At 35.6% G+C, this 27,725-nt stretch overlaps 1 protein-coding gene across 16 annotated transcripts in view; it reads right to left on the bottom strand.

The window, feature by feature from the left end:
- The window catches only part of LOC138176019 (semaphorin-3A), a 665,616-nt gene that overhangs the window by 293,178 nt on the left and 344,713 nt on the right, over positions 1-27,725 (bottom strand). For 13 of the 16 annotated variants that reach the window (XM_069106728.1, XM_069106733.1, XM_069106729.1 and 10 more), the window contains one exon: positions 24,618-24,811. In XM_069106728.1, coding sequence (XP_068962829.1) covers positions 24,618-24,729 — 112 coding nt within the window. In that variant the 5' untranslated portion in view covers positions 24,730-24,811. Of the gene's footprint in view, positions 1-22,004; positions 24,285-24,617; positions 25,313-25,341; positions 25,360-27,725 lie in introns of those variants that run through there. The other 3 variants (XM_069106743.1, XM_069106740.1, XM_069106744.1) reach the window with 3 other exon arrangements.

Raw genomic sequence — 27,725 nt, 5'->3', positions numbered from 1 at the left:
TGCCTATGTGTGTGTGTGTGTGTTTTTCACATTTTCTTCAATTTATTGGCCTCCTACTCAAGGGATTATTATTTTTTTTTTAAATAGCTCATTTCCAATGCTTTCTTTGGAAGAAAAGTTCTCGAAAAACTCAAATTATATTGCTTTTATTATTCCTTAAATCTTTGTACTGATTTCATCTTTCTCTAGCAAGTCAGTAGCCTGACTGTGATAACTGATTCAGGAATGACTCCCAAATTAGTAACAAGTTGTTTCCTTTTTTTAAAAATTCAATAAATTTTCTGTGTGTTTATGTGTGATGCTATATCTATGAAATATATCTCAAAGAAAGTATTCAAGATATATAGGCTAAGAGATTTATATAATGTACAAGATTTTGGCCTCTCTTTGAAGATCCACAATTTCCTATTTTTTTCCACTTTTCTTACTTGTTCCAACCTACAGTTTCTGAGTACCAAAAACTATGCTGATTTATTTCAGAGGGTCTTATTGAAATCTAAGTTATTTTAAAAAATATTTTCTGCAACAGATATTGATACATAAGCTTCAAAACTCTGAATGATGTCATTTTGACAATGCTTATCATGAGCATTACATTAAGAGATAAACAAATTTCTCATTAAAGGATGTTTCCTATTATCTTTGGGCATATGCAAAACCAATCCACTAAATTCTTTGTCACTGTGAGGGCACTTTGTAGGGCTCATTTAGACACTGAGTAGGGCCTTCCATTTAGCTAAAACCTCCCTCCTCCAGGTTTCATTTAAGAAAAATATCAAAATAAGCATATTTTAACTACTCAAGTAGCATGTCCACTCATTGGATCATTGCAAAAAAGCCTTGCATTTAGAATGTTAATCACTACCTTAAGTTTATCTATGGTCTAAAAGTGTGGAATTCTTAGCTCCAACTTCCTTCTTTCTTTCACTAAGTCAATTTTATTTCCCAAAAAGAAACTGCCATACAAGACTGAGAATATTTTTTTTTTGCATGAATTAACATGGCCAAAGGATAAGAGACCTCTCTATATTTAGCAAGACATATTCTCATGAAGAAATCTTAATCTGTTGCCAGGACTATAGCCATAGTTTTTTCCATAATGGTAGAACTTCTCAGAATTTACACTCTATTGGAATGCACTTAAAAAATCCAGGGTAGGGGGGTGGAGTCAAGATGACAGAGAAGAAACAGGACCTCTGCATGGCTCTGGCTCCCACCACCTCCAATTCATGTAAAAGGTAACTCTGAAGGACTTTTAAGTATTCTTGATGAAAAAACCAGAGTTAAACAGAAAAACTGACAGTCAGATACAAGAAGCAAAAGAAGTATGAGAAGGTAAAAAAGGAAAAGACATCATAAGGAACTTATCAAAGTTGAACTATCTATATTCCCACAGGAAAAACGATAATTGTAACTTATGAAACTTTTCTCAGTATGAGAAGAGTTGAAGGGAATAGAAATGTGTGTGTGTGTGTGTGTGTATATATATATATATATATATATATATATATATATATATATATAAACACATATGGGCATATGAATACATATGAGAGTGTGTGTATATATGTGTACAGGTATGCATAGAGAGAGGGCAAAGGAACAATTTAATAGGAAGGGATAATACTTAAAAGGTAGAGGTGAGAGAGGAATATAATGAGAGGAGATGGGGAGAGACAGAAAGGGGTAAATTATCTCACATAGAAGAGGCAAGGGAAAACTGTTACAATGCAGGGGAAGAACAGGAAGACAAAAGGGAATGAGTCAACCTTATCCTCATTGAATTTGGCTTAGTGAGGGAATGCCATACACACTAAATAGGGTATCTCACCCTACAGGACAGTAGGAGGGAAGGGGATGAGAGGGGGAATAATGGAAGGGAGGGCAAGCTGGCGGGGAGGGAAGTTGGAAGCACCCACTTTTGAAAAGGGACAGGATCAAAATAGAGAACAGAACAAGTGGGGGGTGGGATAGGATGGAGAGAAATATAGTCAGTCTTTCACAATATATCCACTATGGAAATGTTTTGCTTAGCTACACATGCACAACCTATATTGAATTGCTTATCTTTCTAGTAATGATGGGTGACAAGGGAGGAAGGGAAAGAATGTGTAATTCAAAGTTTTAAAATCAAATGTTCAATATATATACATATATATATATATATATATATATATATATACTATTATTACTATTACTTTACATGCAACTGGGAAATAAGATATACAGGCACTGCACATAGAGATCCACCATGCCCTACTGGAAAGTCGGAGGGGGGTTGGGGGAAGATATAGGAGAGAGCAGATGGGGGGAGGGGATATTCAGGGGATTGGGGTGGTAGATAGGGGGAAAATGGGGAGAAAATTTGTAACTCAAAATCTTGTGGAAATGAATGATGTAAAATAAAAAATTAAAAAAAGAGAAAGAAAAAAAGAAAAATAAAGAATTAAAAAAAATCATCACTGACTCCTTGTTGCCTCTAGGATCAAATATAAATTTCTTGCAGTGGCATTTAATGACAATTTTCACATTTCATTTCAAATTTTTTCATATTACCCTTCCTCACATGTTTTATAGTAAACACAAAGCATATCATCTGAGTAGGGCCCGAATCAGATTAAAATGTACGTGGAAAATAAAATAAATAAAAATATAAAATCCTTTCTCTATGTATCCCCATGAGGGAAGCAGTATAACATTATAATAGTAATAATAACAGTGACAACAGTGGTGGTGGTAGGGATGATGTTAGTGATAAAAACAGTAACAATCGGTAACATTTATACAGAATTTCAGGTTTGCAAAGTGCTTTATATATATCATCTCACTTTATCTTCATAATAACTTAGGTGATATTTTTATCGCTGTTTTACTGATGAAGTAACTGAGGCAGACTGAATTTCAGTGACTTTCCAGGGTTACACAGCCAATGTCTGTGTTAGAAATCAGGTCTTCCAGAACAGGCTAGTGCTTTCTCCACCAACCCATCTAAATGACTCAATATGTATCTTTTTTTGACCTAGAAGTATGGGAGCAAAATTTACTTGGATGAGAAGTCACATGGCAGGGTGGATAGAGAGCCAAGTCTTGAGGCCAGAAGATTTGGGTTCATATCCTGCCTCTGACACAGAGTAGCTTTGTGATGTGGCATAGCTTCCCAGTGCTTTTATCAACTCTTTAAATTCATAAAATCCAAAGGTGTCAATTGCTCTCAGTAAAGAGTTTCCTCACCAGGGCTTTTTCTATACTTACAAAATCAAGTCTAGTCCCCATTTCCAGGGAATTAGAAAATTGATCACCTTTGCTAATGATGGAAATAAAAACAAAAAAGCACCAAAGGAAACAGCATTAGCTATGAGCTATACAAAATCATTACAATAACACCCCACGTTTCTATAGCATTTTATTGTTACAAAGTATGATCTTTATAACAACTCTATACTCAGAGAGGTCAAGTGATTTCCCTAGTCTAGCCTGTGTCAAAACAACAGAAGAACCCAGATATTTGGACTTCGCAAGTTCTTTCCTCACTATATTATTCACACACACACACACACACACACACACACACAAACATAACATTATACACATACATACAATTTGTATTATATAGCATATATACAATATGTATATATAATATATACAAATATACAATATATAATTATTTATATATGAAATATATAAATAAATATTACATATATATGGTGATTTTATATATCTATAGTGATATATATCCCAATAGCTAGCACCTTCTAAATATCTTTTAAAAGGACCACATTTAATGAATAAAGTTAGTTACTCATTTCTATCAGTCAAAATATGCCCAAAACAGAAATAGAATGTATAACTATTAGCTATCAAATACCTCATTAACTGACTTTTATGCCTAATTTTTATTATAGCTGCAATTTGTGAACAGTGACACCATCACTACTCTTCAAACAAACCAAAGAAAAAAGGTGCAACATTTTTTCTACCACATACAAATATTAGAGAATTCATTCCATCAACGTGATTCACATTCTAACCCCCAAACATACTTGAAAACAAGAACAGATATTTTTTTATCCTGGTATCACTTCTCTCAATCTATTATCTTATTTGACATGGTAACAACAGTGCTAGACCTGGAGTTAGGAATACCTGAATTTAATATTTGCCCTCAGACACTTACTGACCCTAGGAAATTTACAACTTCTATCTTCCCAAGTTTCTGCAAGTGTAAAATAGGGGTAATAATAGCACCTACCAAATAGGGCTTTTGTGAGGATCAAATAAGCTAATAATCTGTATAGTCCCTAGAACATAGTAGGCAAGTAGCAAATATTTTTTTTCTTTCCCCTCCCCCAAATAGTCACAATATTACTTTCTGTTTATTGTAGGAATACATAAGTGAGCAAGCCTAAATACATTTTGTTTTTAAAGTTTAAACACATCAACTCATAAAAGAACCAAGTCTCTGTTTCTATACATCATGGAAAGAATACAGGAAATGAAGCATCCAATTATTAAGATGTGTTACAGTCATGATATACATCAAATATACGGACATGTGTCTATTATTACACTACAAAATTTTGGCTTGTCAATCAGATGTAGTGCTAACTAAATCTACCAAGTCCTACTCTGATGTCATGTAGATATGTGGAGGTGAACCCTCGTTTGCAAAGGTGAAGGCTGTGAAGCACTATACTATACTGATAAGGATTTGAGTGATAGATGGAGCCTGTTTTTTGGAGGGCCAACCTAGATAATCAAGGGAGAGTCATCTTCAAGAAGTTGAGCATCTGGTCTTGATTTTTTTTTGGGGGGGATGGGGAGACTTTGCAACCCATGAAAAAGGAAAAAGTGGTGGTGTTTTTTTTTTTAATGATCTGAGGTTCTATGCAGTGTTCCTTCTCCTTACTCTGTGATTTCCATAGAGTAGTAAAAATGGAAATGGGAGCTATTAAACATCACATAGATTTCAGGTCATCAGCAAACTTCATTCTGACTAATGACTAATGGTACTCTATGAGATTCTTGCCTAATGACCAATGAGTGGGCTGGAGCTAAATCCCATCAAATTTGACATTCTTCAAAATAAAATCAGAAGGAAGGAAACTGCAGCTAAATATAAAGATGATTCACAGGTACTACTTAAGGAAAGGTATTGAAGGAGAAGCTTTTGTCATTTCCGCAGAATCATTAAAAGAATCATTATTTCATGGAGTATTTGATTATCACATATGGCAAAACTAATGATAATGATTTACAAAGATTACCATGAAAATAAATATAGTTTTATACCAACTGGTTTCAGAGGACAAAGTGCTGGAAAAACTCTGCAAAGAACCTAGTAATACCTTCTATATGAAATTAATATATAGCCTGATACTTGGCAATTTCAATGCAAAAGTTAGAAAAAGTGAGGGTCGAGATGAATACAGGGGAAAGCATGGACAGTAAAGGATTTCTTTTACCAGAATGATTTCATGAATCAATGAAATCACAGATCCATTTGAGTATGTAACCAGGGATGCTATCAGACTATGAAAAAAGGTGGAAACTTTGGAAAAGAATCCACTGTGGACATCATTAAGTAAGTCATATCCCTTCTCACCTTTGTTTCAAGAAGTTTACTTCTGTCATAAAGAAACCTAATACTAAATTCAACCTCCACTGAACTGAAGGTCAATAACAAGAGAACTACTATGTGCCTGTTTAAAATCACTTCATTAGGTTATATTTGGTAACCAAGTTATTAAGTTGCATCTCCTGAGTAATGTGTCATAAAAATTGGCTGGGTTAGTAAGGTAAGCAGCCAAGATTCACAGATCCCTTAGCTTATTATTATTTGGGTCTGGGTGTGCACAAAGGACATACTCATTACATGAAGTGGAAAATAATATTAGCTTTGGTGTCATAATGACTGAATTTTAATCTGGCTCTGATACATAGTACCAGTGTGAATGCAGATAAATGAATGAAGTTCTCAGGATTTCAATTTCCTTATCTTTAAATGAAGAGTTGGATTGTTGGAAGAGGGTAATCAGAAAGCATGCTGTCCTGGTGTGGTGGGATGGGGGAGATGAAGAGAAAATCTGGAACTCAAAATCTTGGGGAAGTGAATGTTGAAAACAAAAAATAAATTAATTAATAAATGAAAAAAAAATGAATGAAGAGTTAGGTACTAGATGATCTCTAAGGGCCTACTCAACCAGAGCTGTAAGTATAAGTCTTGACACCTGGGACAAATTCAGTTGCCATGATTGGGGAGGGAGCACCCCTCAAGGAGTTTGGAATGGGATCAATGAGAGTTGGGAGTAAGATAGATGAGTGTTGAATGATACAGTTCCACAGCAATTACAGATCTAGAGGAAGTGACAACAATCTACACCTCCTCTTCTGCTTTAACTTTATTTCTGTCTGCAATTCTGCTCCCCCTACTCTCTGAGGATCACAGTTGGCTGATGAAGGATCATAAGGTATAGGCATAGGAAATGGAATTTCCCTTCCAGGACAAAGCACACCACTCCAGATGCCAAAGCCTCATCAAGATTCTGACTGCCTCACTGTAATTATAGCTCTCTGCCCAACTCTAATCTATATGATTCTAAGATTTGTAACATGCTATATACACATGCTATTGTTGTTGTTACTATTATTTTTGTTATATACAAGAGAAAATTTAAGGCAGCAGGGGCTTCTCAGGAGAGAGGAGTGAGTCATCAGCCAGAGGGAAACAGAAATCCCTAACTATAACACTTGTTAACTCTTCACTGAATGATTGCCACAGGAATAGAGATGATGGACATGAATCTCAGGTTGAAGTTGACAATCATCACAGAATGAGGAGATTGACTACAATAATCTTACAAATAAGAACCCATGGTCTGGCATCATTGTTCCCAACCCTAAGAGAGTGACCAGACTCTAGCCTCCAGCTAGAGAAATGTCATGAGTTAGATGAGACATACTGTATGGTTCCTTCTTGTTCCACGAATCTAGGTATTCACGAAGTGCAAAAAGGTCATACTTAGTAATACTGGAAATACTTTTCTATTGATGGCCTTGATGTTTAAACTAGAAATGGTAGAAACTCTTTAAAGTCTTTTATTACTCTATGCTTCTTTCTTAAATTAAGTCCCCTAATGGATATATTCTAACATTTATTTTTAGCAATTTTAGCAGAGAATGAAATAAACTTTTCAGGAAAATAACATTATCTCCCTTAAGCACACAATCTTTATAATTTTATCAGACAGATAAAAATTTCAAATTATTCTTTCTTATTTAATTAGGAGGAAAGAAAGACATTACTTATTTAATCTCAAATGTACAACATTACTACTTTGTGGCTGCTACTGAGTCTGTACAAATGAAAGCAGCACAAGAAATCACTAATATAACATTGGAATGGTATTTCCTGAAATCCACTATAACAACATATATAGTCTTAAATTCAGGAAGAACTGTGTTCCATTTCTGCCCCTGATATACAATGGCTATGTGACCTGGGCAGATCACTTGACCTCTCAGTACTACAGGCAACTTCCTAAGACTACAAATTGCAAAGAAGGAATCTACCTGCATTAGAAGAGAAGTACCCTAATCTGAAGGTCTCTATACCAATGAACAATGAAATCAGAGGGCCAGTTCTAATCTCTTTTATGAAAGAATGCAGATCATGTACCAAGTGTGAGGACTAATAAGTAAACAGTCTGTGTACTGTACAGACAGAGCTGCTGGTTTCAGAGGATGTCATGTGACCCTTGAAATATGAAAAGAACAGAAAAGTGTCTAGGATGTCCAATAAGAATTTTATTCAAAGACACAAACAAAAATATTAAGGCTGAAAGTGTACTGATCAGTTCTGTTAAAGGGAATACTTATGCCACTGAAGTGGCAAATCAAGTCAAGAAGCAGTCGTTATGCACATACTATCAGTTTTATACTGGGATAAGGACTTGTAGTATTAACATGATGCTCACAGTGCCTATAGCAGCTATGAATATGCCAGCATAATTCTGAGTCACAAAATATAACAGACTTTCCGCATGGAACACAGAAGCAAAACATTTATTCAAACACCAGAAAGTTAACTCCATCATAGCAACAAAAAAAACCTATACACAATAACACTGGGGAAACACCACCATCCCCAAGCCTTCCCCCTGCTAGTGCCTTCCCACAAACAAACACTCACAGCTGGCTGCCTCTTTCCTCACACTCCCTCAGTTCTAACTCCTCTGACTAATTTCCTCTGGGTTCTGCTCCACCCTTCCTGCTCCACCTGTTTGGCAAACTCCTCCCACCACAGGCTCATGTGACTCAGGTTTCCATGTGACTCAAGCAGGTCACATGAACCTATTAATGAATGGGAAAGATCTTTGCAAAAATACATTAACAATGAAGGACTAGGGAGAGAAAGTCAGGAAGGGGTGGAGAGAAAAGTTCTTGATCTCAAGGAGTTGGTTCACAGTCCAATGGAAAAAATTCTGTATTTGAAATCAAAAGTGATCTGGGCTTGAAGTTTCCTTTTAACACTTACTTGATATGGTGTATGATGATAACAAGACCACTTTAAATTTTTTTTGCATCAGTTTCTTCCTTAAAATGTGGATGATATGGGGGCAGAGCCAAGATGGCAGCTTAAAGTAGGAAAACTTCCTCACTCCCCCCATAACCACCTCAAATACCTATAAAAAGTGACTCTAAATAAACTTTAGAGCTACAGAACCCACAGAGTGACAGAAACAAATCTCCCACTGAAGACAGCCTGGCAGGTGGAGAGGAAGGATCCATTGCAGCACAGTGGGTGCCAAGCCCAGCCCTGCATGAGCCCGCAGTTTTAGACTCAGGGTAGCCCAAGCAGTCTCATCTAGAGGGGCTTCGCGAAAATGGATCACCAGCAGCTGTGGCGGTTTCCAGAATTATCAACCCATAAATGCCAAAGAGAAAGTGAGAGGTAAGTGTAGACTCTGGGAACAGGGAGTATAGGAGTGTGTTCTGGCCTCTGGCCCCAGAGGGAGAAACGACTGAGGCATGGCGACTGCAGCTTTGTGGCTTCTTCAGAGCTCCTGGCCTGCAGATTGAAGGGGGACCAAGCAACCATTCTGACAGGTAATCGCTCTTGCTTTAACATGCTTCAATACGGATTGCTGTCTTGGGTGGAGGCTCTGGGGTGTCTGATCAGGTGCCAGAGCCTGTGGAGGCTTCAGAGAAGGCATCCAACTAATAGCTCTGGCAACTATGAAAACCCCAGCAATTTGGGACAAGAGAGCTTTCCTCGTTGGAAGCAGAGTTTTACTGTGGCAAAAAGCTCAAAAGTCAAGTAATTGAGTGGCAACATGAGCAAGCAAAGCAAGCACAGCAGTCAAACCTTAGCATCTTTTTGGGGGAACAAAAAGGATCAAAGCATGGAAGGGCAGGAAGACAACAGAGTCAGTACTACTGCACCAAAAGCTTCCAAGAAAAATATGAACTAGTTACAGGTCATAGAGGAGCTGAGGAAGTATTTTGAAAACCAAATAAGAGAAGTGGAGGAAAAAGTGGGAAGAGAAATGAGAATAATGCAAGAAAATCATGAAAAAAACAACCTGACTGAAGAAAGTAATACCTTAAAAAACAGACTAACTTAAATGGAAAAAGTGGCTCAAAAAGCAATGAGGAGAAGAATGCCTTAAAAAGCCGAATTTGTCAGATGGAAAAAAGAATCTCAAAGGCTTACAGAAGAGAATAATTCTTTCAGAATTAGATTGGAGCAAATGGAAACTAGTGACTTTATGAGAAATCAAGATACTGTTAAACAAATCCAAACAAATCAAAAAATAGAAGGCAATGTGAAATATCTCATCGGAAAAAAAAAAAAAACACTGACTTGGAAAATAGATCTAGAAGAGACAATTGAAAAATTACTGGACTACCTGAAAGCCATGATCAAAAAAAGAACCTAGAAATCATCCTTTAAGAAATTCTCAAGGAAAATTTCCCTGATGTTTTAGAACCAGAGGGCAAAATAGAGGTTGAAAGAATCCATTGATCGCCTCCTGAAAAAGATCCCAAATAGAAAACTCCTAGGAATATGATAGCCAGGTTCTGGAATTCCCAGATCAAGGAGAAAATATTATAAGCAGCCAGGAAGAAACAATTTCAATATTGTGGAAACACAATCAGGATAACACAGGACCTGTCAGCTTCTACATTAAGGGACCAAAGGGCTTGGAATATGATATTCCAGAGGTCAAGGGAGCTGGGATTGAAACCAAGAATCACCTACCCAGCAAAACTGAGTATCATGTTTCAGGGGAAAATATGGTCATTCAATGAAATAGAGGACTTTCAAGCATTCTTTTTTATTTTCTTTTTGCGTTTTGGAGGGCAGTTGGGGTTAAGTAACTTGCCCAAGGTTAAACGGCTAGTTTTTTTGTGTGGGTGTTAAGTGTCTGAGGCCGGAACTGAACTCGGGTCCTCCCGACTCCGGGGGTAGCACTTTACTTGCTGCACCAACTAGCCACCTCACTTTCAAGCATTCTTGATGAAAAAACCACAGTTGAATAGAAAATTTGACATTCAGATACAAGAAGCAAGAGAAGCATGAGAAGGTAAATGGGGAAAAAGAAATCATAAGGAACTTATCAAAGTTGAACTATTTACATTCCTACATGGAAAAACTATAATTGTAACTTATGAAACTTTTCTCAGTATGAGAATAGTTAAAGGGGATATTACATATATATATATATATATGTATAGGAGGGTATATGGGCATATAAATACATATGTGAGTATGTGCATATATATGTACAGGTATGCATAGATAGAGGGCACAGGAACAATTGAATAGGAAGGGATGATATTTAAAAGGTGAAATTGAGAGGTGAGAGAGGAATGTAATGAGAGAAGATGAGGAGAGACATAATGGGGTAAATTATCTCATATAGAAGAGGTAAGGGAAACTGTTACAATGGAAGGGAAGAACAGGAAGGCAAAAGTGAATGGGTCAGTCTTACTCTCATTGAATTTGTCTTATGTAGGGAGTGACATACACATTAAATAGGGTATCTCATCCTATTTAGAGAGTATGGGGGAAGGGGAGAGGGGAGATGATGGAAGGGAGGGCAGGCTGGGGGGGGCGGGAATGGAAGTTAGAAGCACCCACTTTTGAAAAGGGACAGGATCAAAGTAGAGAAAAGAACAAGTGGGGGGTGGGACAGGATGGAGGGAAATATAGTCAGCCTTTCACAATATATCCACTATGGAAATGTTTTGCATAGCTACACATGTACAACCTATATTGAATTACCTATCTTCCCAGTAAGGGTGGGTGATGAGCAAGGAAGGGAAAGAATCTGGAATTCGAAGTTTTAAAATCAAATGTTTAAAAAAATAAGTATGTACACTCACACACACATACCACACACACATATATAAAACAAAAAATTATAGTTGAATGTCAGAATGAAGAAGGTACTAAGGGTTCTGGTCTAGTTCAAGTCTATTTCTGGTCTAGAAGAGCTGCAGGTAAACAACTTGGTCTAAATCATGGGTTTCTTATCCTTTTTTGTATCATGGACACCTTTGGCAGTCTGTTGAAGCCAATGCATCTTTTCTCAGAATAATGTATTGAGATGTATGAAATAAAATACATAGGACTATGAAGGAAATAAATTACATCGAAATAGTTTTCTATAAAAAATAATGTGGATGATATCACCTGCGGCACCTGTCTTCAATGGTTATTGTGATGTACATGGGCATTTGTAGAGCATGGGACAGGTGTGAATGAATAGTCGGGCAAATCCTTGGGCAAACATCACAACTGTCCTTTCTTCTTCCACACATGGGGAAGTCACCACTCAGGTGAAATGGAAAGGACAATAATAAAGTCAAGGTATGCTGAGAGTCTGTGCCCATTATTTACACAGAACTACAGTAGAGACCCAATAAATCAGGAAGTAGTAAGAAACCATTTAGCTGTCTTGAATGAGTTCAAATTGGCAGGCCAAGACTTTACTTCTGGGAAAACAGAAAGAATGAGGGGAGGTATGAATACAAAATGAAGTAACCAAAACTAGAAGAATTTACAAAAAGATACTATCAAGACATTGCTCCCCACCAATGAAGAGAGTAGCACACCAGTGGGGTTTGGGTTACACTCAGAAAAAAGAACAACTCTTAAAAGACTTTAGAACTCTTATCACTACAATAATAAACTGTCAGTTTAAGAGATAAAAATAAATATGCCTTTTACCTTTTGCCAGAAAGGGTAGTGTTAGAATGCAGAGAAAGACCTACATTTTTAGTAATGGCCTAATTTGTTTTGCTGGACAATGCTTGTTTTCTAATGAGTGTTTTCTTTATGTTTTGTGTAACTGGGGGAGGGAGCAAGAGAAAGGCAAATAAATGTAAAAAATTTTTTTTAATTACAAAAGAATGGTTAGATACAGCTGCTGATAGATACATTGCATATTTGAAAAAAAAAATTAGAGAACTGAAGAGTGCTGCCAAATTGGAAAGCTGTCAAATACCCCACTTTTAATAAAGAATAGGAAAGTAGAATCTGTAAACTTCAATGATTTTGATTTCAATTTCTACCATGATCCAGAAATGCATCATTAAAGTAAAGGTCATCTAGAAGTAGAAAAATATTAGCAAAACAAAAAAAAACAAACAAAACAGAATAGCTTCATTAAGAACAAGTCATGTCAAGGTACCTTAGTTTCTTCCTTCCTTCCTTCCTTTCTTCCTTCCTTCCAAACAGTTACCAGACTGACAAATCAAAGGAATAAAGTAGATATAGCTAATGCAGAACTTAGAAAGGCAATCTCTCATGCAATTCTCATGAACAAGATGGAAAGAGGTAAGCTAGAGAATGGCAAAGCTAAATTTAAAACTGGATAAATAACCATACCTAAAGTGTGAAAGTCATTAATGGTCTCATATCAGATTGGAATGCTCTCCAATGAAGTGCCCCAAGAACCTATACTTGGTTCTGTGTTCTATGTCCTTAGTTCTCTCCTGATGACAACTTCCCTGGCTCCTCTTTCTAGCACTGGTTGCACTTTCACTCAAATACACTAGTCAATATGGAGGAGTTGAAATATTCCTTATTCCCCATTATCCCTTGCAGGCCCTCCCTCTACCACTATCACTCACAACTCTGAGTTCATTCAATCCATATTTATCCCAACACTGGAGCCAGTGCTCTTACTCGCTGAGCCACCTGGCTGCCCCAAAGCAATTGGGGTTAAGTAACTTGCTCAAGGTTACACGGCCAGGTGTTTCTGGGTGGGTGCTAAGTGTCTGAGCCCGGGATTCGATCTCCAGGTCTTCTCAACACTGAAGCCGGTGCTCTTACTCGCTGTGCTACCTGGCCACCCCCTCAATCCATATTTATCACCCAATGAAGATTCTGGTATCTCTTGTCTAACAGTCTTCAGGAAATGCTCCTTCCTTTCTCAACACATTCAGTACCTGCTTTCCAGTCATTCTCCCCTAACCTACTCCCACTTTCATGCTCAAAGTCATCAATATGCATACTGATACTTTTTCAAACACTCTAACCATCAAGTTCAACTTACTTATTTCCTATGACCATCTCCTTCAGCCTACTTCAAATATGCACATCAATTTTCTTCCCCTTGATCTTGCCACCCCTCTCATGAGTTCTGCTTCTATGTTCATGAACTCTGAAACACTTTTATCTGATCAGAATCCACTTTTTTCACTGAAATGCAACTCCAAACATTGTTCTTTGTCCTCACCATGACTTCCAATCCCCTATCTTTCACTACTCTTCAGTGTCTATACGTCTGCTAGGTGCTTTCAGGCATATATGATAGTTGTTATCAAGTATTTGAAGGATTTTCATGGTTAAAAAAAATTCTATGTATCCTTACTGGTTTTAGAGAGTAGAATTAGTAACAATGGGTGAAAATTGAAAAGTCATATAGTGGTAAGGAAAAAACTTCTTGGCCACCAAAGCTATTCCAAACTAGAATGGGAATGATATAAGAACTCATGAGTTCTTCACATTATAAGGCTCCAGGTAAAGTTTGGGTACAACTTGACAGACATATTATAAATAAAATATAGATTTAGTATGCAATATATGTACATAGTACTTTTTCAATTATTATTATTACATATCCACTGAGATACTAAAGCAAGCAGTAAAGGCCATAAACAAGAATTTAAATCAAAAGGTAAAAAAAAAACCAAACCCTAAAACATTATAAATAGCAAAGAAGTGAAAAAGAAAAAACACAATTGTTTCTATATCTGTGTATTTTCTAATATACTATGGAAGATGGCCGTAAAGGCCAGGTTTATATCAAGAGTGGTTGATCCAAAATCACCGAAATGCAAGGAACCCCACCGCCCCTGCAAATACTTAATCTGTTTTGTTTACATTATACCAAATAATATATTTGTAAGATTTCTTTTTCATTAAATCAACGGGTTAATCAGTGTAAATTAGGAACCGTTTTTAGATCCATGCTTCTGTAAATTTGCATATTATGATGATGAAATCACCACAGAAAGCATTTCCTGCTAAATAGGTTGACTGGATATTGTCAAAGTCAGATTGAGAGACCTTGCCTCACTCCAAACTGGCAGACCTACTTCAATGCATTGACTGTTCTCCCTAATACCTTGATCCTAATTCCACTGGCTGCACACTCAATTACTGCCACCCAACAAGATGTACTCTGTCCTCTTCTTCTGCCTTAAGGAATTGCATTCTGTTAGTTCTTGGAGGACTGAAAAAAGGATGATAGATTGTAAATTTTGATACAGTCCTACATATATGTGTCCACATAGACATATCTATCACCTGTACTCCTATAGTACATCTTGCCTGCAACTAAAAATTGCTATAAAATGTTATTTACATATTTTATTGTTATTTTGCTTTGCATGTGCTTCTCCTCCCCATATGTTTCCCTAACTGTATGCTTTGCATGCAGGAGGAACTCAATAAATATTTCATAACCTACTGTGCTAATTTGTCTTGATTTATACATAATCATTAAAAGTTCAACATAAGCAGCCTGGAGAAAGGAACATATTGTTTTCTGTTTTGCACAATTGCATGAAATACTGTTACACTAAATCCATTTCTTAAAGCATGTGAAAAGGATTGGATTCAACAGAACTAATCCTCTTTTCCTTGAAAATTTCAAAGTACAATATTATTGTCTGAGATTACATGGATTTATCTCTACTTGCATAGCTTGGACATTGCTTCAAATGGAAAGTTTATTTTACTCTACATTGACTGTACATCAAGAAGAGGTTCTAACTAATTCAGACAATATTTTAAATGCCACAGTGTCTTCTGAGTTACTAGAACTTCCATTGCAAAGTTTCAGGTCGTAACCTGGGAGAAAGAAAGTTTCAAGACTAGAACAAATAAAAAACTCCCCCTTCTATCAACCTCCCACCCCAAAGAAATCAATGATGAGCAACTATATCAATTACTCAACATGTACTCTTTGAATGCTATAGGTATATATAAGCACACATACATATGTATGCTAAATTGGTGCTATTTTAAAATGTGCATCTGAAAAGAGGCAAAATACTGTTGACCAAACCATATTACTACACTCATAAAAACAAAACATATACTAGAGAGTAAGCAGGCTGTGTTTCCCCCCTGTGGCAATGTTCATGTTTATAAGCAACTTCAAAGGACTCAGAAACATGTGTCAGGAGAATCTCCCCAGTGTGTTCCAACAACCTTCACTGGGGTCAGAATTCTTGTATGTCAGGAACACATAGTTAAATGATAACTCTATCAAAAGGCAAATGATTGTAGGATAGGACCAAAATGTCATGTGACCGATAATAGAAGATTTTAGTCTTATCTGTTCTCTTCTATGGACTAGCAGTCTTGCCTGGCTTTTCTTCAGTCTCTTCCTCAGAAATCTGAAATGTGTGTGTGTCTGTCTATTTGTCTGTGCATACGTGTATATGTGTATACAAACATGTATAGCATATGTGTATATAAATATGTGTGCACATATATATTTTTATATATAGGTTTGCTTCTCTCATATTCTAACTATTAATCCTATAAATATAATTGATGTGGAGTTGCTTGCATCTTTTTTCATTTGTGTGCATTATTTCACTATAAAGAGAATAGTAGTATATTCATGAATAGGGCAGTGACAAATTAGAAGTATTCACTATGGTTGGATACTATGTACTAATTCACACATGGAGATGTATGTGTCTAGTTATGATATTAAGCATTGCTTTGCAAAGATTTTTTCATTAAATATAAACATTCAGATACAGAGAACTACTTTCCATTACAAACAATGTAAATTTAAGGTCAGGAACTACATTGTACTCATTTGTATATATGCCCTAGCACTTAGCATAATATTTTAATACATAATAGGTGGACAAAAATGTCTGTTGATGGGAAAAATGAACTAAAGTTGATTCAATACTTTTGATGCTCAAAACATCATTACAAACTCTTGAATTTGGGACAATCTTCCCATCTGTCCTTGCCTTGTATAAAAGAAGGCAGCACAGAATGAGAGAGATGAAACACTGCTCACAATTCTAGAGAAATAACTCTTCCACCTGGTTTCCATGGCTCTGCAGGCACCAGAAGGGGAAAAAAAAAGAATCCATTTCTAGGAATGAGCTAGCATATTTCCCTGTATCTCCTCTCTCCAAGAACATGCTTTCACCCCAAAATGCCTCCTGGATTATAGGGGCTTTCCTCCTTATCGTAGATACAGATTAACTCCAAAGTGAACTCATGGTTAGGTGGACATTATTACTACTCTGACTTCTCTGCAGCTGAATCCTCCGACCTTTTCATTTGAAGGCACCTAATTGGTTCTCTTCTAGAATGGAAGGTAAGAACTAGATTCACCTTCTCTACCAATGTACAAATGTATTTAGTTTTAATTATATTTACTTAATACGGCAATGTATTTAGTATAATTAAAAAAACATAAGGAATATTCTCACCATTTCTTTTTTTAGCTTTATTTGAATTTTAGAACTGGATAAATGAACTTTCATGGATATAAACTTTCAATTAAACTTGTAATGTGAAACTCTGAAAATATAACTTATTTTTCTGATGAAGAGTCAGAATGATCATAGTTTTATAGCTAGTGCCACATATATATGATATTATTGAAAAGTCTTGCATGCTCCTCTTCCATGGCCTATATCTTGCAAGCAGTGGAAATTTGGAAATACTGGTTCACCTACATATAAGGTCATGTATGATCTTGACTATCAATGGAAAAAAAAAGATGCCTTAAATAATTTACCCTGTTTAATTCTATTAAAAGTATGCAGTAGTATGTTTGCACATAATGTGAAATCATATGTACTTCTGTAATAAGAATGATACTTAAGTATGACTATATACATATATATGTATGTGCACGTTTGCATGTGCATATAAACAAATACGTATAAACAGGTTTTAAAGTAAATTCTTTAGCAAGTTTTACATTAAGCAATAATCCTAAACCTACTCATTCTTTATATTTATCGCCATGATTTTCCTTTTCCCTGTCTTCTTTCCCTAGCTCTATTATAAATTGTGTATTTTCCTATCCTGGGTCTGACAGAATCCAGCTTTGTTAATGTTTGGAAACAGTGTCAGAATTCCTTGTTTACACAAATGTTTATATCTTGGCAATGGTCAGATGGAATGGATGGAAACTTTCAGAATTATTTGTGTCAGGCAGGATGGTGGATGTTCCCATATGTTTAATTAAGGGCATGTAATTACAAAGGGACTATAAGTTAAAAAGGAATAACATAGGGAGTTATTCTTTTTGAAATACGTATTTCATTTTTCCTAAAATCTTCCTGTTCTATATCTGGTTACTCTATGATCACATATGACATAAAACGGTGTCAAAAGGAAGACTATCTTACAACCCTTAAGCATATTTAACAAATCATGGTAAAACAAAAGCATTTTAACTTCAGCATACCAAGTGTCTTGAAATTATATACATGAAAAATAAATTTCCTACATGGTCAATATATTTTTCAGCCACAGCTGAACTGTGGTAAGATTTGAAACACAATAAAGTAGCAAAACTAACACAAAGCAAATTCTTTAGTACGTTGTACTTGAGCCAACAACCCTATCTTTTGCAATTGGGTCTCCACAAAGTACTAACTGTATATTTATCCTATTTTCTTGACCATTTCCAAACTAATGAAACAGCTGTCACAAATTGCTACTGCCACCTATTAGTGAAAGCAGAGAACTGCAAATCCTGATAGTTCATTTGCCTAGTAACTTGGACCATACAGATGGGGTAAAGTCATCACACTAATCACATATGCCCTATTATGTAATGACTTCAGCTAATGTCTTAATGGGTATGTCACACACACACACATATATATTTCATATACTAACTAAAAACTCTGATATTGTCAAAAGCAAAGGAGAATTTTTCTTTTAGCTACAAAAAGAGATTGGTAGAACATGGCTTTTCAAGGACTTTTCTTTTGTGCATGTCAATTTGTAGGAAAGGAAGGAATATGCATTTATTAAGCACCTACTCTGTGCCAGGCACTATGTTAAGAGCTTCTTTGTTTTGATACAAAGGTTCAATTTCTAATATTAATACGCAATCAACATATCACATATATATTTCAATGTATAATGTGCACATATATTTTCTTTATATACATACAACTAGGTATGTGTATATATGTAATGTACTGAAATACATATAGGAAGAGGGGAAAGAAGGAGAGAAAGAGACAGAAAATAAGGAAAAGGAGAAAAAAGGAAACTACAAAAATAAGCAAAAGAAATAGCAGTTGAAAAAGGACAGAAATTGCAATGTACCAGATATTAGATAAATATTGTACTCAAAAAGCACCTCTGGTAGTGGTATGATATGGAATGGATTAAAGAGATCCAAATGTAATCACTGTTGGCCTACTTCAGCTTTAAATAATTTCCAAAAAGTCTGAATGGCAGTTTGAAAGTTTTGTCTTTTTTGGATTTACAATCTGAAAATTTGAAAACAGAAAAATATGAAAAAGTATAAAGCTCAACTTAATTCATATCTCCCCCTTGAAGCCAATGACAACTTAATAAAAAAGGAAATAAAAGAACAAATTAAAAACACAAAAGGGTAAATTCACCTAATGTTAAATTCAGGATATCCATATAATACATTGTGCCTATGCTGATAAAAACTTTTACCTTTTGAAATTAAGGAATTGCCATTTGCTTTTTGGTATTTGTAAATATATTTACCATATCAATAAGTATGACATAAAATGAAAATATTTCAATTATTAATGCTATCAATAATAATAATAGCTAATTTATATGGCACTTGAAATTTTGCAAAGCTCTTTATGAATATTAACTCATTCTATCCTCATAACAACCTTGTAAGGTAGGTAGAATTACTACCTCATTTTACTGATGACGAAACCGAAGTTGACAAATATTAAGTGACTTGCCTATGGTCACACAGTTAGTAAGTTCCTAAGGCTGCATTTGAAACCAAGACTTCAGGACTCTAAGTTCAGTGTTTATTTACTACACCATCTAACCTGCTTCCTAATCAGAATGATCAACATTTTTTTGTGGGTTTAATTTAATTAAATAATGAACATGCTAGTACTTTTCATAATTTGAGTTATAAACCTTTTTATAACTTGTTAGCACATGGTTTATTACAAATAATATGAACACTGGAATCAGAAGACCCAGAGTCAAGCCCTAATTCTCCAATGAACAACCAATGTTATCTTGGGCAAATAATTTAGCTTTTCTTGATTTGTTTTCTTTTTTGTAAAATAAAGAGCTGGTCTTTAGATGATGTTTGAGGTTTCTTTTCACTCTAGGTTCCATGATACTAGGTAAAGGAGTGTTTCCAAGTTTTTAGTCTCTTAGAAGATTAAACTTATCTTAAACTATCAGGCACATCTTCATACCTTGCTGACCCAGCACTGGGTGGAGTAGTATGAATTATGCCTGTTTGAGAATGGGAAGAGGGATGTGTGGGTGGTAGATATTTTCTCTGGGTCATTAGTTCAGATCTGGATTAGGCTTCTAGTGACTAACAGTCAATGTCAAGTGGGTTAGTGGCTTAAGTGGAAAGTGGAAAGACTCTGTGGTCTCAATCACATGCCTACTTGCCAAAGTCTATCCTGCAGAAACCACATAATGTCAATATGGTTGAGGGCTTTAAGCAAAGTTGCTAAGGATTAGACTTTTACTGGCATCCCCATCCCTGGGCTAGGTTTGGAGCAATGTAAGGGAGCATCTATATTATAAGGACTATTCGTTTGAGTGGCCTTTCACCCATCAATTTTCAATTTCTTTTATCTAGATACTCCAAGAATACCAAATATACTTAAAAGTTGCCATTTAAAAGAAAGAAATGACCTCCTAAATGTAGGTCAGAAAATTTTAATCAGCACTTAAAAATGATACCAAGTGGAAATGCATGACTTTATATTTTAAAGGGGGGAGGGCAGTCGCTGGTGCCAAATTCATGAATTACTGGCTGCTACCATGAATTACATTAGTTTCTTAAATTTTACCATTGGTGAGTTCCTTATTAAAATCCACACAGGCATTTTCAAATGTCAGGTTTCTTTCAGATATAAAGATAATGAAGCAGCATGTCACAGTGGATTTGGAATCACAGTCCCTGGGCTCAAATCCATCCTCAGTCACTTATAGCTTGGTATGGTTTACATATACTTCTTATTTTCATGTTTTTAGAAAACCTATCATCTTTATCTTAATTCTTTGGAAGCCAGACTGTACCTCAGACCTAGGTTGCATATTGCTCAGACTAACCATACCTCTCGCTCATACCTTTCAGTGAGCAAGCTATTGTCACCATCAGTGGCCAGGTAGATTAGGAGATTTATTTTCATAAAGTTAAAGAACATGTATACTTAACATGAAGGTATCTTTTATATATATTATAACTCTTGGGAAAAGAGAAAGGTCTTAGAGGTCTGAAAGGAAGCCAAGAAGTTATACCACTGAATCTGGGTGTAATAGTTTTCCAATTACTTGTTCAGAAGTATTATACTTTCACTGAACAATGGGAAAGGGGCAAAAACCCATTCCTCTTAAAATCTAGTATAGTAATTTTATATAAACAAATACTATTCATTTAGCAAAAGAATGAATATGAAATACTTCAAAGTACCATGTTCTATCATTTTAAAGGATTTTAGGTTTTTTTTTTTGAGGGGGAAGGGACAGAACTTTGTAAAATTATATAATATCATAATAAAAACCTTAAAAGAAAACCCCATGAAAGAAACTATCATTTACTTTATTGGTGTTACTAACCAAGAAAGAAATACTTTTTGAAGCTAAGGTTACAATCATTGATTTACACTTTGGTCTCACTTGATCACTATCATATTGAGGAATGAATACTGTACACATTAGTTCTCTCCCTCTCTCTCTCTTTTTCCCTCCCTCCTTCTCTCTCATCTGGAACAGTTCATTAGACAGAATGGTGAAATATTCATCACTTTTAAAAACCTGAAGCTTTGTCCCATTTCCTTATCATTTCTATTAGATTTTTGCTCCTGAAGTATTCACTGTATTGTTTTCCAAAAGAAAGATGATCTTGTAGTATTTCAGAAGAGATGTGTAATTTAAACAATTTTGAAGAAGGCAAAGAACAGTTATAGAATGCTAGCTCTAGAGAGGCATTTCAACATTTAGTCATATTAAAGATGTTTAAGGAAAAGAAGACATAATTTCTGGATGAAATCCTTTGAATCAAAAGTGCCTGTAATTGCTGAGACTTGTAGTCTTTTCATTGTGCCTTCCCCACAAGGAATCCAAATAAGACTGGTTCAGAGGGAAGGGTTACTATAACCCTTTTTTTCTAATCTATCACTTCTCCAAGCATCTGAAAGCATCTCTTCAGTCCCCTCCCCCTCCGCTGGACACTGAAGGAACCCCCTGTTATCAAATATTTACTAAAAATTTCTTCTTTGCCTACCTTACCATCTTCATTTGTCCTGTCAAATACCTTTCATCAGTTGCAAGGCCAGGTGATAAGACAAGTGGAAAGTGAATATTAGAACTGTGTGTAGTTAACTGAAACTTCTTCTTAGCAACCTGAGCAATGACTGAGTTAATAGTGGATCTTTGAAAACAAGTGACCATGGGAAATGAGGGTTGGCAGGGATTTAACCCTTCATGAATCATGCTGGAATATTTTTAGGAGCAAGCATTGACTGCTTTTAACTGTGTTTGACATCTACTTAGCCAGAAAAAGGAAAAGTAGCTAGAAGTCCCAATTATTCTTTGGAAACAAAGTACAGACAAGTGGATATCAGACATTGACTTTGGGGGAAAAAAATGTACATGTAGGAAAAAAAGGTACGGACAGCTCAACAAAATGACAGAAGAAAGATTGCTAGACACATTCCTTTTATTCTCCTTGCTCTTCTTCATTTCACAGTTTGTTTTACTAAATTGCCAAGCACTGGGCATATAAATAGAACTGTCAGGTAACTGAAGGGGGGTTTTTCTAATTGTGGGCAGGATAATACAAATTAGTTCCACTACTGAGAAATGATTTTCATGAAAGAGTAATAGAAACACTATATCAAGATGTGCTTCCTGTTTATTCACAGAGTTTTAAAGCATACACACCAAACTGCTATTCTCATTTAATGATGGCCTTTTATTACCGAGGGAATTGGTTCCCTGTAAAATGGAGGATAATCTATCACCATGGAAATGTGTTATCTTTCTCTTTCTTGAAAGAATTTAGAGGAGGGGGGAGAAGGTTAATAACTTATTATGCTTTTTTCTAATTTGTATGAGAAATATATATTTGTGAAGCCAGAAGCACCAACTTAATAAAAATTATACAATCATAGAATCTATTCATGACTTTGAATTTCATGACCTCAAAATTCTAGAATGGGACATCTCTGAGTCAAAATCTCCAACAGCACTCATTTGTGAGAAGTAACAACTTAAATAAAGTAGTTTGCCAATATAAGACATTGAAACTTGTAAGGAGTGAAAAGATAAAGCAAATACTGATATGATATAAAAATGACAAAATGCCATGTAGCTGGGGAAATAACTTGAAATAGTAAATTAATTCATATTTATGAAAAAAGGATGAATGGGTATTATATGGTCAATCCAAAACAATTTATTTAACAGGAAAAATGTCAATATATGTATTACATAACTCTTCCTTTAATTATTTAAAAATTCCCATGAATACATTTAAGCCCATAAAATTCATAGCAAAGGGATTTTCCCTTAAAAGGAGTTGTTCAAAAATGCACAATTTCTTTATAATAATTAAACAAGAACACATATTTAATAGGTGTTTAATTTTCTAATCTAAAGTGTGAAAATGACAACTCTTCTCCCTGTGAGGTGTTTTTTTCCTCACACAAGTGCATTCAGAAAGACAGATTTTTCCCATTATGTGAAAATTAAATAACATATTTCTGCTGGAATTAAAACATCCAGTAGACAGACAAACTGACAGATATCCATGTCCAAAGACACAACCATTCTCTCCTTTACATTATAGGGTGAAATAGGACATGATGGGAGGCTATTGCCCCACCCCCAGCTAAGGAAAGCTGAGAATAAAAAGAAATCAACACCTTAAAGAAGGATAAACTACTTGGGCTAAAGTAATTTCATCTTCTACTCCATCTTGAATAATTCTTGAATTGTGAAAATGTTCTTTTTAAGCTGTATGTGCATGTTCTGAATCTATGCTACTATACTTGGCATATCTGGCTATGAAATTTACTGAGACAGATAGCATGTACTACCTTACAAAATCCCATGTTAAAACTGTCCAAAGGGAAATAAAGGTAATTAGTGAAAAAATTCTGCAATATATTCCTTGTGTGCTATTTACATTGCCTATAAATCAAAACTTGCTCTTCTAGCGATGTAACTAGCTGGTGATGTATCTTTAATTACTACTGAAACACACATAAAATGAAAATAGCATTTTCTTTCAAAGCCTTTAGCAGTACATCAATTAGGCAAATACACAATCTTTTGTATAATCATAACACCCTTTACAGAAGCTAGTCTGTTCCCTCCAGTTTATATTCTCTTGGCAAAACCACCATCTACTGCTTATGTTAAGCATCTGATTGTCAGATTTGTACGAACTGAATATTCATGACAGAGAATTAACCACTTAATGCCTAAAAAGTAAGAAAATGCAAAACTGCCATGACAGGTATTATAAAGGTACAACCCACACACCTACAGAGAAGAGAAGCCAGCTTTGCGATAAAATTTTACAAAATTTTAGGGGAGTAAAGGCAGCAAAAAAGGGAAGGTAAAATATCATTTCCAACATATATTAGCATGTCCTAGGCATACAATTCTTTCCTGAAAATGTGATTAAGTGCTCTTTGTTTGCATTTAAATTGTCAGACTGAGCATGAGGCATGCTTTTAAAAAAGTGTTTCAATCATTTCCTTTATCTCCCCCTCTCTCGAAATCCATATATTAACACAAGCTCTCATATGTCAACAAACTAAAGGTTTTGAAGAAAGGAAATAAAGAATCTGAACGAACCAAATAAGGAGAAGAAAAGAAAATGATTTACCTTTATAGGATAATTTCAGTCTTGGCACATTATTCTTCACATTCTGATAGTTTGCTCTTGCAGCTAGTAATACTCCCCAGAAAAGATAGGCAATCCTCTGGAGCCAACCCATGCTGAAGACAGTGTAGGTCCTTCCGCGGCTTCAGTGTTCTATCCTGTAGAGTGCAGCCACAGAAGTTCAAACAATCTGGAAACTGGAGGTAACAGGTGATTTGGGTCAGTTTCATTCATAAATGCAATCAAGACCTCATGGCAATTCTAACATCTCTTCTTCTGTAACAGTCAGTGGAGCAGAGAAACTTCAAACCCTCCAAAAAAAAAAAAAAAAACGAGGCAGGCACTGGATAATGAGGCACAACTGTTGTGTGGAAAGGAAAAAAAAATTAACAAGGGCTGCTGCAGTGGTGCTTAAGGAGCAGTCCCTTTTATCTACGCTACTCTGATAGCCGGTGGCAGAAGCTAATCCTGCACTCTGCTTCATTCGGCTCTGTGGCAACGGAATGAAAGGAAAACAGAGACTGAGATGAGATGAGAGAGAGAGAGAGAGAGAGAGAGAGAGAGAGAGAGAGAGAGAGAGAGAGAGAGAGAGAGAGAGAGAGAGAGAGAGAGAGAGAGAGAGAGAGAGAGAGAGAGAGAAACTGAACAGCAGCACACCGACTTTTCCTGTACACATGCAGGAGAGAGATGACACAAGATCCCACAGACAGGTTTTCCCAACACTCACTAGACTAGCTGACAATGGGAGAACAGGCAAGCTCAACCCACTCCCCTTCCCTGCTGTCACACAACACATGCAAAAAACATCTACCAGAGATTAGAGGAGGGAACATAAACCTCCAGCGTGCTTGTGAAAGGCATGTAGCTATAAATTTACTTCCCAAGGCATAGGCTATTTAATAGCCATTTTGGGGTGCAATTTTGATTAAAAAAATATGAATTCTGCTACCTACATAAATAATAGCCCATGCACACTGTATAATCCTTCAAGGATGTATGAGCAGGAAAAACAGAAGGAAAGGAAAACAACAACAACAGCAACAACAACCCGGGTCCTTTCCACCAATGTAAGTTTGCTATTGGAGGTTTTAAGATCTTAGAGAATATCCCACCACCCCCCTCCCACTCACAGTTCCCCCACCTCCCCAATTTCAGTGAAGAAATTCCAAGAAAAGGCTATTTCAACAATCAGTTCAAGACAAGTATAGGTCCACTGGGAATTATAAATTACTACAGGGGATTCTCAAAAGGATTCTCTGAATTTAAAAATGTCTACAGTTTTCCAGCTTCTGGAATGCTCTGGATAATACTTTTAAATACTATGCATCTCATTAATTAAAAGCATTTTCTTTTGTCTTATCTCAAAGAGCAAAGGAAGACCACAAAGTTCAGTAATTCCCTGCTGAGTGTCAAGGACCAATAAAAAGAATTTCCTCTCCCCTTTTCTTTCTAACCCCAACTCCATTTGTTGACCTGAGGAAGGGTTACTAAACTTTCTGTGGCATGCATATGTATGTATTCAAGCACCAAGTCATCATTTTCTAAACCAGTACATACCACTCCAAATAACCTCAGATTAAATACCTCTCAGGTACTTTGAGATAGTAAATACTTGGATCAAGCAATTTTGCTTTTTCTTCTCTCCAATGTCCTTTTGGAGTATATACAACAGGCAGTTTGCTTTATTTCTGAATTCAAATGCAAGTTCACACTTTACAAAGGGAGGGAAAGGGATTTTGCTGTGTTGTTATTTGTTCCTGAGTTTCAGTTAAAAATGTAAACACAAACAATGAAAGACTTTAATTCTTTTATAATGGAAGACCTAAGTGTTCAGCCATCAACACTTTCTCATTACTCAATAACCTGCAGGATAGTGAAAAAAGGGTAAGAATGTGGAGTATGGTGAGGAGTGGGTTAGACAGGTGGTTAGGAAAGTGTTCTTTCTTCACCAGAAGAATTCATTAAGCTAACCTTATTGCACCTAATAGATATAGTAAGTCTATTGATAAGGCAGTAGTGGTAAAACAATATAATCCCAAAATAACATTGATTTTAGTGATTTACACACTTGCTCTTCTAAACACTTTCATGTTCCAGACAGTGAATTAAAGCAACAAAATGACCAGAGAAGCCTATCAGTTTTCCAAAGATTACTTCCTATAGACTGTTACCCAGTAAAGGAATTCATGTCACCTTGGGATTATTTGGGGAATTGCCCTAATGAATTATCCTATAATAGATCAAAAGTAATTAGTGGTTTTAAAAAATCCCACTAAAAATGCACCCAACTCAATAATATTTTCTTTTAGTAGCATTAGTTTAAATGATGGTAATGATTCTGCACTTATTCTAAATAAGAAAAGTGAAAAAATTCTATTTTTGCCCAAAGTAAAACGAATTAATAGTTCTTTTAAGTTTATTCATTTTTATGCAAAAATCTAAGCCTAAAATATTTTAATGTGCTCCAAGCAAAAAGGAAATTTCTCGAAAACTTTAATATAATAAAAGGTAAAGGGTGACTTAACAGGAGAGGAAGGTCTTCAAACTGAACTTTGAACCAGATAATATGGGCAAAATTATTTTATTTTTAAGCACAAATAATCTAAATCAATGTTTGGGCCTGGAATTTAGTATAACCAATGTATATATTACTTTTGAAAGTTCTTCCTTATGTTTATTTACAGTAAGAATTGTTCTTATGTTCTACATTTTAAAACAACTTGAGGTTTTTTATGGGATGTTTGAAAAAAAAAAGATGAATAACTTTATATTTTCTTTTCCATAGTTTTTCAGCTAACAAAACGAGTTAACTGCGAAAGCGCAGTAAAATTTCTGAAAGAAAATGTTTTCTTCTTTTTTGTATTCCCCCTTGGTGCCTAGTATAGTGCCTGGTAAATAGCAGATGACTCATGAATGAATGGAAACAGTTGAATTTTCAAATTATCAAAGCTGAAACCTGAGGCGAGGTAAGGAGAAAACAACAGGAAAGTATGTTAAAAATGAGCCAGAAAAAAAACATACACTTTGGTATCAGAATTAAATGGGTTAATTATAAATTTTTTTTTTAGGTTGTAAATTATAATTCCCACTGATTTCTAAAATGACTAGATC

Source organism: Petaurus breviceps, unplaced genomic scaffold, assembly GCF_028583685.1.
Source record: "Petaurus breviceps papuanus isolate PSGF00001 unplaced genomic scaffold, PetGlider_PUasm1.0 80, whole genome shotgun sequence".
NCBI classification, from domain to species: Eukaryota; Metazoa; Chordata; class Mammalia; order Diprotodontia; family Petauridae; genus Petaurus; species Petaurus breviceps.
The sequence above is the reverse complement of the archived record's forward strand: the minus strand, read 5'-3'. Positions and strand labels throughout refer to the sequence as shown.